General features: G+C 32.5%; 1 protein-coding gene and 5 non-coding genes across 7 annotated transcripts; all 6 read left to right on the top strand.

Moving 5' to 3' along the window:
• The first annotated feature begins 460 nt into the window (after positions 1-460).
• Positions 461-592, top strand: LOC148083083 (U8 small nucleolar RNA). Its single transcript, XR_015710787.1, has one exon. It is a non-coding gene; the product is annotated as a U8 small nucleolar RNA (small nucleolar RNA).
• Positions 593-1708: 1116 nt separating this feature from the next.
• On the top strand, positions 1709-1840 carry LOC148083082 (U8 small nucleolar RNA). The gene has a single exon (XR_015710792.1). It is a non-coding gene; the product is annotated as a U8 small nucleolar RNA (small nucleolar RNA).
• A 2566-nt stretch (positions 1841-4406) lies between these two features.
• LOC148083081 (U8 small nucleolar RNA) lies at positions 4407-4538 on the top strand. The gene has a single exon (XR_015710791.1). It is a non-coding gene; the product is annotated as a U8 small nucleolar RNA (small nucleolar RNA).
• A 1210-nt stretch (positions 4539-5748) lies between these two features.
• Positions 5749-5880, top strand: LOC148083080 (U8 small nucleolar RNA). Its single transcript, XR_015710786.1, has one exon. It is a non-coding gene; the product is annotated as a U8 small nucleolar RNA (small nucleolar RNA).
• Positions 5881-6700: 820 nt separating this feature from the next.
• Positions 6701-13651, top strand: LOC148083078 (synaptonemal complex central element protein 1). 2 transcript variants are annotated; one of them, XM_087785654.1, is made up of 10 exons: positions 6701-6855; positions 7060-7122; positions 7190-7246; positions 9462-9536; positions 9604-9651; positions 9719-9773; positions 12931-13020; positions 13084-13147; positions 13203-13269; positions 13338-13651. In XM_087785654.1, exons 2-10 carry the CDS (start codon positions 7086-7088, stop codon positions 13403-13405), a joined length of 561 nt encoding a protein of 186 aa, XP_087641780.1. In that variant the 5' UTR covers positions 6701-6855; positions 7060-7085; the 3' UTR covers positions 13406-13651. The 2 variants fall into 2 exon arrangements, with proteins under 2 accessions (XP_087641780.1, XP_087641779.1); XM_087785653.1 differs by lacking the exon at positions 6701-6855 and having other exon boundaries at positions 6891-7122.
• Positions 8379-8511, top strand: LOC148083079 (U8 small nucleolar RNA). The gene has a single exon (XR_015710790.1). It is a non-coding gene; the product is annotated as a U8 small nucleolar RNA (small nucleolar RNA).
• Positions 13652-14839: the final 1188 nt, after the last annotated feature.

Here is a 14839-nt window from a genome sequence, read left to right as displayed (position 1 = left end):
CCTTTTGTCCGTCGTCTGTTATTAACTAGTTAAACCAAGTCAAGATCCCAGGATGACATTGAAACACAGGATTATTGCTGTCAGTCCCAGAAGAGGAGGAAGACGGTTCCGAGGGAGGAGGAAGCAGAAGAAGATGGATGGATGAAAAGAGAAGGAAACGACAAATAAGAACTTTTTGTTTTTTTGCACATGTAGCTTCTTAATTCAGAACCAGAAAACGTTAATTGACAGTATTTTAAAAACACCACCATAATTCATTAAATAAAAATGAATATAAAATCATGATTGTGAGAAACATTTAAATACACCTAAATATTATTTATATTATTTAAAAAGCCGTTACTAATATTAATAGTTATTTAATTCACGTGATAGATTGATTTATTTAAACAACACAGTAACCGTAAGTGAGACGTAGAGTCGTAATGAAGCAGTTCTGTCGTCGCGTTCTGTGACGTCATCTTCAGTTTGGTACATCCTTACCTGTTACTTCCTCCGGGGAGTTTCAGAACATGATGAATGGAGGTCAATGAGAGATGATTATTGTCTCTGACTTGTAGGGACGACAACTCCCTACAATGTCCGTTCTGATTTAAACTGTTGAGAATAACACTGTCTTGATGAGGAAAAGTTGACATAGAAGTTTTTAACTGACCTTAAAAGAAATATATCTTCAGTAAAAAAGAATATTAGAAGATAAATAAACAATAGTTGATGTAGAAAATCTAACAGACAGAAAAAAACATTCAATAATTATATTTCTTAAGGTTTTACAATTGTATATATTTTTCTATCACTGTGTACTTCAAGTACTTTATTAGAAAAAGTTACACCAAATGTTTCATTCAATGCTTCAAACATATTGAAAGAAACATTTGGTTTTCAGGTACTTTCATGTTCTCTCTCCTAGAAACTTCATACAACTTTATAAACACTTTTGTCTACTTTGACTACTACTAATACTACTACTGTTTTTACTAATTATATGTCTACTACTACTACTATTTATGCTACTAATTATACTTCTACTACTTCTACTACTATTTATACTACTTTTTCTACTTCTACTACTTATTTTTCTACTTCTATTACTTATTCTAGTACTTATTATTATACTACTAATTCTACTACTTATTTTTCTACTTCTACTACTAATTCTACTACTTATTATTCTACTACTAATTCTACTACTTATTTTTCTACTTCTACTACTCCTACTACTAATTATTTTACTACTCCTACTTCAACTACCTCTATTTCGTAGTATTCTTCGAATTCTGAAAATATATAGAAGTTAAATATTTTCTATTTCAACTTTTATTTCAAAATGTTTTTATTAATCAATATTCAGTCATTTCCTTTGTCAATACTATTATTATATTTTCTGATTATATCTTTTTTTAAGCCTTTTTTATTTTTGCCTATACTTTTTTCTGAGCAATATTTTCTATTCAAGACGACAGAAAACGTTTATTGACAGTATTTTAAAAACACCACCATAATTCATTAAATAAAAATGAATATAAAATCATGATTGTGAGAAACATTTAAATACACCTAAATATTATTTATATTATTTAAAAAGCCGTTACTAATATTAATAGTTATTTCATTCACATGATAGATTGATTTATTTAAACAACACAGTAACCGTAAGTGAGACGTAGAGTCGTAATGAAGCAGTTCTGTCGTCGCACAGGTGACGTCATCTTCAGTTTGGTACATCCTTACCTGTTACTTCCTCCGGGGATTTTCAGAACATGATGAATGGAGGTCAATGAGAGATGATTATTGTCTCTGACTTGTAGGGACGACAACTCCCTACAATGTCCGTTCTGATTTAAACTGTTGAGAATAACACTGTCTTGATGAGGAAAAGTTGACATAGAAGTTTTTAACTGACCTTAAAAGAAATATATCTTCAGTAAAAAAGAATATTAGAAGATAAATAAACAATAGTTGATGTAGAAAATCTAACAGACAGAAAAAAACATTCAATAATTATATTTCTTAAGGTTTTACAATTGTATATATTTTTCTATCACTGTGTACTTCAAGTACTTTATTAGAAAAAGTTACACCAAATGTTTCTTTCAATGCTTTAAACATATTGAAAGAAACGTTTTTTTTCAGGTACTTTCATGTACTCTTACCTAGAAACTTCATTCAACTTTAAAAACACCTTTGTCTACGTACTACTACTAATACTACTACTGTTTTATTACTATTTATACTACTAATTATACTTCTAAACTAGTATTTCAACTACTAATTATACTTCTACTACTACTTCTTCTAATACTATTAATACTACTAATTATACTTCTACTACTGCTTCTTCTACTACTATTTTTACTACTTATTATATGTCTACTACTGCTTCTTCTACTACTATTTATACTACTTTTTCTACTTCTACTACTGATTCTTCTACTACTACTCCTACTTTTACTACCTCTATTTCTTCTACTAATTCTACTACTTCTACTACTGATTCTTCTACTACTTATTTTTCTATTTCTAATACTAATTCTTCTACTACTACTCCTACTTCCTCTACCTCTATTTTGTAGTATTCCTCTAGTTCTTAAAAAAAAATTTTCAACTTTTATTTCAAAATGTTTTTTATCAATATTCAGTCATTTCTTCTGTCAATACTATTATTATCTTTTCTGATTATATCTTTTTTCAGCCTTTTTTTTTTTTTTGCCTATACTTTTTTCTAAGCAACATTTTCTGTTCAAGACGACATTATTAACATCAGTTTAAAGAAGTTTCTGAGCCTGTAGGCAGCGACCAGGGTTTAATGCTGAAGAGACTCCAGTGATTTCTCGCTGAAACCTTCTTAAACACTGTGACGTCTGTCAATGTGCTCCAGAGTTTTCCCTCCAGTCACCTTTTACCTTACCTTACCTTACCTTACCTTACCTTACCTTACCTTACCTTACCTTACCTTACCTTACCTTACCTTACCTCACCTTACCTTACCTCCACCTTTCTCTCTGCAGTTCTTGGCCGTGGACACTCAGCTCATCCTGGGCAACAAGAAGCTGGCTCTGAGTCCCGAGGAGTACATTTTTGCCTCCATGAACCTCTTCACTGACATTGTCAACATCTTCCTCTTCATCCTGTCTCTGGTGGGACACGCCCGCGAGTGAGGGTCCGGGGGTCTCCGCTCCCCTGACCCCGCCCCCACGTTAGCTCCGACCCACATGTTCCCGGCGCCGCGCGCGGCGACCTTCTGAACACGACAGATTGTTTTCACTTCCACCTCCATGGGTTCCACTAGCTCGGTGTTGTAGTCGCACTGGACTCGCAGGTTGAGGGTTGAGATCCTGCCGTGCAAGTGTTTGAAGTGTGCATGTTTAACCGGAGCATGAGTGACGTCCATGTAAGACCACCTCCATGTGATCAGACAAGCTTTTGCCTGCGGATCCTTCATGATTTTGTTTTTACAACCTGTTTCCTCCGTCTCTCTGCATGGGATCAAAGGAAGGACGGAACGTGTTCTGGCTTCGAGGTCGAAGGTGAAACTAGTTACATGTTAATTCCACTTTTATAACATAATAACGTCACCGGCTTTTTATTGTGTCTATTGAAGGCTGCAGGAGTTGAAAGTGTACATTTGAATCAGTGGATCATGTGTTTGGATTTTTCTGACTAAGAGTTTATACTTGACATGATTTATCAACTTCTGTCTCTACCTTGTTTACCTGGAGTTACATCTTGATTTTCACATATTTATTTTTTAGATGTATTTAACTGACGCTGTAGAGGTTATATTTGAACTCACTCACACTATATCGATCCAAATGTAAAGACGTCGTACTTCTGTTTTCATCGTACTTTTTGCATCGTGTCACCATCGATCTGTCATTGTTTGCTTAAATTAACAACAACAAAAAAAAACATAAAACATGTGGAATGTCCTGATCCTTTCAAAGCTTCCTTTTGTCCGTCGTCTGTTATTAACTAGTTAAACCAAGTCAAGATCCCAGGATGACATTGAAACACAGGATTATTGCTGTCAGTCCCAGAAGAGGAGGAAGACGGTTCCGAGGGAGGAGGAAGCAGAAGAAGATGGATGGATGAAAAGAGAAGGAAACGACAAATAAGAACTTTTTGTTTTTTTGCACATGTAGCTTCTTAATTCAGAACCAGAAAACGTTTATTGACAGTATTTTAAAAACACCACCATAATTCATTAAATAAAAATGAATATAAAATCATGATTGTGAGAAACATTTAAATACACCTAAATATTATTTATATTATTTAAAAAGCCGTTACTAATATTAATAGTTATTTAATTCACATGATAGATTGACTTATTTAAACAACACAGTAACCGTAAGTGAGACGTAGAGTCGCACTGATGCACTTCTGTCGTCGCACAGTTGACGTCATCTTCAGTTTGGTACATCCTTACCTGTTACTTCCTCCGGGGATTTTCAGAACATGATGAATGGAGGTCAATGAGAGATGATTATTGTCTCTGACTTGTAGGGACGACAACTCCCTACAATGTCCGTTCTGATTTAAACTGTTGAGAATAACACTGTCTTGATGAGGAAAAGTTGACATAGAAGTTTTTAACTGACCTTAAAAGAAATATATCTTCAGTAAAAAAGAATATTAGAAGATAAATAAACAATAGTTGATGTAGAAAATCTAACAGACAGAAAAAAACATTCAATAATTATATTTCTTAAGGTTTTACAATTGTATATATTTTTCTATCACTGTGTACTTCAAGTACTTTATTAGAAAAAGTTACACCAAATGTTTCATTCAATGCTTCAAACATATTGAAAGAAACATTTGGTTTTCAGGTACTTTCATGTTCTCTCTCCTAGAAACTTCATACGACTTTATAAACACTTTTGTCTACTTTGACTACTACTAATACTACTACTGTTTTTACTAATTATATGTCTACTACTACTACTATTTATGCTACTAATTATACTTCTACTACTTCTTCTACTACTATTTATACTACTTTTTCTACTTCTACTACTTATTTTTCTACTTCTATTACTTATTCTAGTACTTATTATTATACTACTAATTCTACTACTTATTTTTCTACTTCTACTACTAATTCTACTACTTATTATTCTACTACTAATTCTACTACTTATTTTTCTACTTCTACTACTAATTCTACTACTTATTTTTCTACTTCTACTACTCCTACTTCTACTACCTCTATTTCTTCTACTACTAATTCTACTACTTATTTTTCTACTTCTACTACTAATTATTTTACTACTCCTACTTCAACTACCTCTATTTCGTAGTATTCTTCTAATTCTGAAAATATATAGAAGTTAAATATTTTCTATTTCAACTTTTATTTCAAAATGTTTTTATTAATCAATATTCAGTCATTTCCTTTGTCAATACTATTATTATATTTTCTGATCATATCTTTTTTTAAGCCTTTTTTATTTTTGCCTATACTTTTTTCTAAGCAATATTTTCTATTCAAGACGACAGAAAACGTTTATTGACAGTGTTTTAAAAACACCACCATAATTCATTAAATAAAAATGAATATAAAATCATGATTGTGAGAAACATTTAAATACACCTAAATATTATTTATATTATTTAAAAAGCCGTTACTAATATTAATAGTTATTTCATTCACATGATAGATTGACTTATTTAAACAACACAGTAACCGTAAGTGAGACGTAGAGTCGTAATGAAGCAGTTCTGTCGTCGCGTTCTGTGACGTCATCTTCAGTTTGGTACATCCTTACCTGTTACTTCCTCCGGGGAGTTTCAGAACATGATGAATGGAGGTCAATGAGAGATGATTATTGTCTCTGACTTGTAGGGACGACAACTCCCTACAATGTCCGTTCTGATTTAAACTGTGTTTAATAAAAATTGTTTATCAAGAGGACCCTTAGAGGTTTGTCTCAATTAAACAACGTCACTTCCGTTAAAGAAGAAAGTTCAGGTTTAACTTTTCTAAACTGGCAAAAACAATAGTATTGTCCCAAAAATGTCCAATTCTTATTTTAGACTTAACACTTATTATTTTATTGTATGATGTTCTCATTTAAATGAAAACGTAGATACTTGTTTTTATACACAAAAAGCGAAGTAACCTGGTTAAACAATAAAAACAAAAAAAATATGATCAAGACAAATGAACACCATTCCTAATTAAGTATACATTCAATTATTAACATCACGCATATGAAGAAATAACTTAATATCATTATTGCTTTTCAAGGAAATAAACTTATAAACTTATTATAACTAAATAATAACTAAACTTATTATTGTATTCAAAAAAAATCCCCAAAAATAATTTTATATTCACTTAAATCTGTCCGGCAATAAATACTGTGAAGCGAACAAAAGTATTGTAGTTTGGGATAAACATATAAATCAAACCAAATGTGATTTATATTATTTCCTTGAACAGCAGTGATATGATAAAGATATTAATAGTTATTTCTTCATAAAAAAATATATATATATTATTTAGTTATTTCTTCATCTAGACATTTTGAAAAACAATATAAATGTGGGGTTGTGTGTTGATATTTAAATCGATTTGAATTAAAAATAAATTCAGCACCAGTTGTTTTAAAAAAAAAAAAAAAAGTGTAAATTATAATTATTTATTTTATTTTTTCATTTATAACTTTCGACTGTGATCGATCCTGTCGGTGCTCTGTGTGTTTGGACTTTACTCATTTTAAATTAATTAACTGAAAAGCTTTTTTTTATCTGGTGTCTAAAAGTTTTATCGTGTAACTTAAAACTACAGGAAAAAAAAGTTTAAACGATAACAAGTATTTGAGGCGGAAATAGAAGAGCTGCTAACAGGTAAGGCTAAAGCTAAGCTAGCTAAAGCTAAAGCTAAAGCTAGCTGCTTTGCTAATTTCGTTAAGGTAAATAATTAGTTTTAAAATAAGTTCACTCATTAATTGACGTTATTTTTGTCTTGTTTACACTTTATAATAATCCTATATGTGATTTAAACGCAGTCCCTTGAGCTTTTACCCCATTTATGATCATATTCGTTTTAAATGAATAAAAAGACACAAGGTTGCAACATGGAGGAGCTAAAGCGGGGAACAGATCAGATGGAAGGTAAGACTGCGAAGAAGAAAAGAAAATTAAATAAATTGAATTTAAATCTCCTGTGATTTTAAACCAGGTAGAGAAATGCCCACAGTTGACACTTTGATGGAGCAACTGGACAAACTGCAACAAGGTAACCATCTTCATTTATTTGTTTTAATTATAGATAACATGCTTTTTAGTTAACATGGACTTTCATATTACAGAACTTTACATTCAATTGTTACCATTATTTTACTTAGTGGATCTTGTGTTACACAATATTATCGGTATAACTAAATATCACGAATTTAATAGATTTCATATCGTTGCTGTACAATCTGGTACATCTTTAAAACACTTTTGTCTACTTACTACTACTAATACTACGACTGTTTTTATTAAGTATACTTCTACTACTACTTCTACTTCTACTACAACTAACACAATTTATTTTTCTAGATCTACTACTTTATATTCTACTACTACTCATACTTCCACTACCTCTATTTCTTCTACTACTAATTCAGCTACTACTTATTTTTCTTCTTCTACTTCTTTTTGTTGATTTTTTATACAAAAAAATGCAGCAGTTAAAACCCGTCAAATAAATAAATACCTATATTTTGATTTATCTTTACGATCGATTTATTATCGGTATTGTGAAGCTTTTTTTTAAAGGAGGGCGTTTTAGTTTGTTTTATTTACTATTTATTATTGTAATGTGAGTAAGAATGTGATAAATAACACCACCATTGTATAATAATGCGTTTGTGAAAATTCCAGGTGTAATAATAATGGAAATGTTTTTAATCCCGAAATAAAAAAAAGTTAATTTATCTGATGACAACTATTGTTAAAGCCTTAAGCGATTAAAAAAACGGATGTGACGTCACACATATGAACCGGTGTCATAAACTCTTACTTTTCCGATTAAACCGAGACATCAGAGCAACAATTTAAACGTCTTTTAATACAACATCCACGTGACGAACGCGAACATTTGCGTGTCTTTTTTATTTGACCGACAAAAAGCATTCTGGAGATTTTGCACCAATGGGGACGCCGGGTTGCTGTGACGTCACTTCCACGGCGCCGCCTACTTAGAGCGTGTTTGTATTTGTTTGATCAAAAATATGATCCAACTCTTCGTCACTGTTACACCGTGAACCCCCTCGCGCGTGCGCTCGACACCCCTGAACTGATCCGTCGAATTGTGAGAGAAGAACCGTAAGTGAGACGTAGAGTCGCACTGATGCACTTCTGTCGTCGCACAGTTGACGTCATCTTCAGTTTGGTACATCCTTACCTGTTACTTCCTCCGGGGAGTTTCAGAACATGATGAATGGAGGTCAATGAGAGATGATTATTGTCTCTGACTTGTAGGGACCGACAACTCCCTACAATGTCCGTTCTGATTTAAACTGTTGAGAATAACACTGTATACTTCAAGTACTTTATCAGAAATATTCAACCAAATATTTCTTTCAATGCTTCAAACATATTGAAAGAAACACTTTGTTTACAGGTACTTTCATGTACTTTCACCTAGAAACTTCATTCATCTTTAAAAACACTTTATCCACATACCACTACTAAAACTACTACTGTTTTTACTAATTATACTACTACTTCTACTTCTAAAACTTTTTTTTCAGATCTACTACATTATATTCTACTACTACTCCTACTCCACTACCTCTATTTTTTCTACTACTAATTCAGCTACTACTTATTTTTCTTCTTCTACTTCTACTTCTTTTTGTTGAAGTTTAAAACCTGTCAAATAAATAAATACCTTTATTTTGATTTATCTTTACAATTACTGTGTGGTTTTCCTACTTTGGTAAGATAAAGTTTTTATTCAATGTTTAAAAATATTGGCTGCAAAAAAACTACTAATTCAGCTACTACTTCTACTACTAATTCTTCTACTTCTACTTATTTTTCTACTTATACTACTAATTCTTCTACTACTACTTATTCTTCTATTTATACTACTAATTCTTCTACTACTGCTTCTACTTATTTTTTTACTTATACTACTAATTCTTCTACTACTACTTATACTTATTCTTCTGTTTATACTGCTAATTCTTCTACTACTACTTCTACTTATTTTTTTACTTATACTACTAATTCTTCTACTACTACTTCTACTTATTTTTTTACTTATACTACTAATTATTCTACTACTACTACTTATTTTTTTACTTATACTTATACTACTACCACTTATTCTACTCTTGTTTGAAATAAACAAATATTATGTGAACCATAACTCCAACAATTCAAAACTATTGTAATTCAAACTGTGTCCGAGGTGATTGATCAAGTATTATGACGTATATCAATACTTGGATCAATAGGAAAAACGTCAATGGAAGAGAAGATGGACGCCGTGAAGAGTCTCCAGGAGTTCCTCTGCAAAGAGCAGGAAACTTGTAAGAAACTCTTGTTTATTCTCTTCATATTTGATGATCACGTCTAAGTGCTGGGTGTTGTGTGTAGTGCAGTTGAAGGCAACACAACTGGAGGAAATGTACAGCATGAAACAAGGTACTTGTTCTCATCATTGAAATGTAAAATACTTTTAATCCATGGAGTCATATGTTCTGTCTTTTAGAAACGTGTCAGGTGCTGCAGTTTCAATGTGAGGAGTCTGGACAGGAGGCCGTCAGGTAAATATAAATGATATCAATGTTTGCATCAGTTTGAAGCAGGGGCCACATTTTATACTAGTCAGTAAGTAATAGTTTGTTTGGTTTTTTAAGATATTTGTTTATTGATTTTTACATAAAACAACCAGTACAGCTCAACAGTGTAAATGGTATAATACAGAGAAAATAAAAAATATGAAAGAAGAAAATGTCCACCAGAAGAATACATTTTATTGTAAAAATAAAAGCATATATTTATCGTAATTAGTTATTTTTAAAGATCTTTCTAGACCAGGGTCACAATGAACTTTAACAATCAAAAACAATACACAGTTAAAATATATACTTTAAAAGATCACGACACATGAGACAAACACATAAAAGTGTCTTGAGATGTTTCTTGAAGGAGTCAGTAGATCATCAAACACAGATGTTTCTTGAAGGAGTCAGTAGATGATCAAACACAGATGTTTCTTGAAGGAGTCAGTAGATCATCAAACACAGATGTTTCTTGAAGGAGTCAGTAGATGATCAAACACAGATGTTTCTTGAAGGAGTCAGTAGATCATCAAACACAGATGTTTCTTGAAGGAGTCAGTAGATCATCAAACACAGATGTTTCTTGAAGGAGTCAGTAGATCATCAAACACAGATGTTTCTTGAAGGAGTCAGTAGATCATCAAACACAGATGTTTCTTGAAGGAGTCAGTAGATCATCAAACACAGATGTTTCTTGAAGGAGTCAGTAGATCATCAAACACACATGTTTCTTGAAGGAGTCAGTAGATCATCAAACACAGATGTTTCTTGAAGGAGTCAGTAGATCATCAAACACAGATGTTTCTTGAAGGAGTCAGTAGATCATCAAACACAGATGTTTCTTGAAGGAGTCAGTAGATCATCAAACACAGATGTTTCTTGAAGGAGTCAGTAGATCATCAAACACAGATGTTTCTTGAAGGAGTCAGTAGATCATCAAACACAGATGTTTCTTGAAGGAGTCAGTAGATCATCAAACACAGATGTTTCTTGAAGGAGTCAGTAGATCATCAAACACAGATGTTTCTTGAAGGAGTCAGTAGATCATCAAACACAGATGTTTCTTGAAGGAGTCAGTAGATCATCAAACACATGTTTCTTGAAGGAGTCAGTAGATCATCAAACACAGATGTTTCTTGAAGGAGTCAGTAGATCATCAAACACATGTTTCTTGAAGGAGTCAGTAGATCATCAAACACATGTTTCTTGAAGGAGTCAGTAGATCATCAAACACAGAGATGTTTCTTGAAGGAGTCAGTAGATCATCAAACAGATGTTTCTTGAAGGAGTCAGTAGATCATCAAACACAGATGTTTCTTGAAGGAGTCAGTAGATCATCAAACACATGTTTCTTGAAGGAGTCAGTAGATCATCAAACACAGATGTTTCTTGAAGGAGTCAGTAGATCATCAAACACAGATGTTTCTTGAAGGAGTCAGTACATCATCAAACACAGATGTTTCTTGAAGGAGTCAGTACATCATCAAACACAGAGATGGTTCCAAAGCTTAGGAGCAACAGTCTGGAAGGATTTCTCTCCTCTGGTCCGGAAGTTCAGGAACCATCAGTAGATTCTGATCCACAGACCTCAGAGCCCGAGCTGTGAAGAGTTTGAAGGAGAAAATGTGAGTTCTTCTACTAGAGCAGCCAGTGAAGAGTTTGAAGGAGAAAATGTGAGTTCTTCTACTAGAGCAGCCAGTGAAGAGTTTGAAGGAGAAATGTGAGTTCTTCTACTAGAGCAGCCAGTGAAGAGTTTGAAGGAGAAATGTGAGTTCTTCTACTAAAGCGGCCAGTGAAGAGTTTGAAGGAGAAATGTGAGTTCTTCTACTAGAGCAGCCAGTGAAGAGTTTGAAGGAGAAATGTGAGTTCTTCTACTAAAGCGGCCAGTGAAGAGTTTGAAGGAGAAATGTGAGTTCTTCTACTAGAGCAGCCAGTGAAGAGTTTGAAGGAGAAATGTGAGTTCTTCTACTAAAGCGGCCAGTGAAGAGTTTGAAGGAGAAATGTGAGTTCTTCTACTAGAGCAGCCAGTGAAGAGTTTGAAGGAGAAATGTGAGTTCTTCTACTAGAGCAGCCAGTGAAGAGTTTGAAGGAGAAATGTGAGTTCTTCTACTAGAGCAGCCAGTGAAGAGTTTGAAGGAGAAATGTGAGTTCTTCTACTAGAGCAGCTCAGAATTCTGTCTGCAGAGTTTTGTATGAACTGCAGGCGAGACACATCCTTCTTGTTTAGACACAAAATAAAATGTTACAATAGTGTAAACGACACAAACACATGGATTATAAGATCCAGATCATGTTGTGACATAAAGGAGCCAAAAGTATAAAATCTACAAATAAAATGGAGCTAAATATACTAAAAGTATTATTGTATTGCATTTTTAAAAACTCTTGTTTAAAAAAAATCTGTTATTTACGCTTATTTAAACAAATGGTATTTTATATTCACTTAAATCTGTTTAAGAGGAAATACATATTACCAAAATGTATATGTGATTGCATATATATTTGCTTTGTAATACACTATTGTATTATTTAATTCATATTTTGATACTATCTTGAAAGTTTCTTTCTCTCTATAAATGTTCAAAATATCTTTCTTTTCACGTGAATTCAACAAAGAATTTCATCCAGATTCCTTGTTTCCTTGTTTTGTTTTTTTGTCTTTTAACTTGTTCTACATAACATATGACTTGGTTTCACGTCTACAGAGGTTTATCTTAACTATTGCTGTGTGAACGTGAAGATTACAAGTTTATTTTTAAAAGATTCGTAGAAATAATAAACGTGTCGTTACAGGAAGATTTGGTGAAACTACACTCCTTAGTCGTTACATAATTATATTTTTATTTGTTTATATTTGATATGCATGTCTCGTATATATCTTTTTTATTTCTGTTTTCTCAGAATCAGAAGCTTTTATTGTCAGCGTTGTAAACAAAACATGGGAATTGTTCGAACAGGATAAAATAATAAAATAAAAAATAAGCAATTTTAGCATTTAGAGCAATTTAATAACCTTTTGTGTTGTTTTAATTGTGCTACATGTTGAATAACTTGTTCACTTACTCGTCAGACTCACTAACAATGCTGTGTAAACCTCAAGATAAAGATTGAGAAGAAGAGAAGATGTTTCTCTCTCCAGGCAGGTCGTGCAGAACACGAGCGCCGTGGAGCTGCTCCGCCAGCACGAGTGTGAAACGCAGGAAGTGAAGCTCAAACACAGGAAGCAAAGGTACGAACCCGACGTCACCTCCATGGACTTCCTTCAGTCGCCGGCGTCCTTGTTGTTTTTCAGGATGATGTTCGAGAATCAACTGCTGCAGCTGCTGGGGCTGCACAAGAAGCTTCACTGCGTCTTCGTAAGTGTGGTCCAGAAGAGAAGAAGCCCGTGACAATAATGAGGTCCTTTCCTAGAACCCCAAGAGACTTCCTGCTGAGATAGAGAAAGCTGAGACTAGAAGGCGACAGCTGTTGTCAGCTGGTAAATACACCTTCATGCACGTCTGTCTCTGTTCCTCAGCATCATCTCCTCTTTACCTTTGGTTTTAGAAGAGCAGAAATTAGCTGAACTGCGCCACCTTGAGGAGGTCTGTGAGAAGATGAAGGAGCAGCAGTGACTTATAGTCGCTGACGAGATAAAAGTTGGTATTTAAAGGTTGTAGTTTAACAACATTTGTTGAGGGTCATGGTTTGATAGTGTTCTTTGTGTTTGTGTTGACCGACCCTGTTATAACAGTGTTATTACATATTTAAAAGTTCTAAAACAAAGAGAAAATTAAAGTTTAAACTGTTGATGTAGCATGTTGTGGAAATAATAGTTTTTGTCTTGTCTAATAAATTATTTAATAATAATTTTAAAAAAAGCTGGTTTAATCTCAATTGTGATTTTAACACGGTTTCAAAATTAGACATAAAAAACTTGCCCCGCGGTATATTTTATTACTTATTATTCAGTAAGAGAAAATGTTGCTTCATTAAAAACCAAACTTGTAAACTTTTGTAAACTAAAAAACTTTTTTTTATTATTTTTATCGAGGCAACATTTATTTTTATTTTATATATATATATATATAGTTGTCTGTGAAAACGTTTTATATATATATATATATATATATATATATATATATATTTATATATATAGAATAGAAAAGCTTTATTCATCCCCAGAGGGGAAACACACTATTTCCCCTACACTATATATATATATAGTTGTCTGTGAAAACGTTTTATATATGTATATATATATATATATATATATATATAGTTGTCTGTGAAAACGTTTTATATTTATATATATACACGCAAGAAGTTTTTTTTATTGTTATTTTATTTCAATAAAGAGTCTTCCTTCCTATATGTCAACCACACATTTTCCTCATCACTTGATAAAATCAAACCGAGACAAATATTTACCTCAACACTACTTTTCATACACTATACCACTACTATTATTTTGTATTTTTACAATCAATTATACTTGTTGGTTGGTTTAGATACTCTATTTACATCTGGGCCTCCCTTCTGAAGCTGCTGCCCCCGCGACCTAAATCCGGATAAGTGGAGGACGACTAGACGAGAAGATGTAAAAGGAAAACATGACTAATGTAATTAATATTGTCTTATAAGTCCATTTGTATCAATTATACAAATGCTGACGACAACGAAGGTAAAGTTGCTCAAAGACACATAGTGACGACACATTTAAAATGAAGGAGGATTTGTTTATTATTCAATAAAACAATGTCTGTCATGAAAATTAAAGTTGCTTCAATTCAAAATATATTTGATATTAAAAAATACATGTATTCATTTAAATTGAATTGAATTTGAATTTTTTTTTATAAAAACCTTTCTTTAATTTAAATGATCATTTTGTATTTGAGTCTTATTATGGGAGATTTATGCCTTAATCCAGTAAAGAAATTATTTAATTGAAAAAAAAATAGTAAGTATTTTTTATCGAAGGAACTTTTATGATAAGTTCTGTAGAGCAAACATTTTTTTAAATCGAAGTTTACCTTGTTGTATAATAATAATAATAATAATAATGA

Source organism: Callionymus lyra, chromosome 3 (assembly GCF_982586985.1).
Source record: "Callionymus lyra chromosome 3, fCalLyr1.hap1.1, whole genome shotgun sequence".
Classification (NCBI taxonomy): Eukaryota; Metazoa; Chordata; class Actinopteri; order Syngnathiformes; family Callionymidae; genus Callionymus; species Callionymus lyra.
Note: the sequence above shows the minus strand (reverse complement) of the source record. Positions and strands in the feature narration are given on the sequence as shown.

Bases quoted from the DNA above. Each gene is read 5' to 3' on its own strand.
- LOC148083078 (XM_087785653.1), top strand. From the start codon at position 7,059: ATGAATAAAAAGACACAAGGTTGCAACATGGAGGAGCTAAAGCGGGGA. The intron at 7,123-7,189 runs GTAAGACTGCGA...ATTTTAAACCAG, and splicing joins GGGAACAGATCAGATGGAAG to GTAGAGAAATGCCCACAGTT. The intron at 9,774-12,930 runs GTAAATATAAAT...TTCTCTCTCCAG, and splicing joins TCTGGACAGGAGGCCGTCAG to GCAGGTCGTGCAGAACACGA.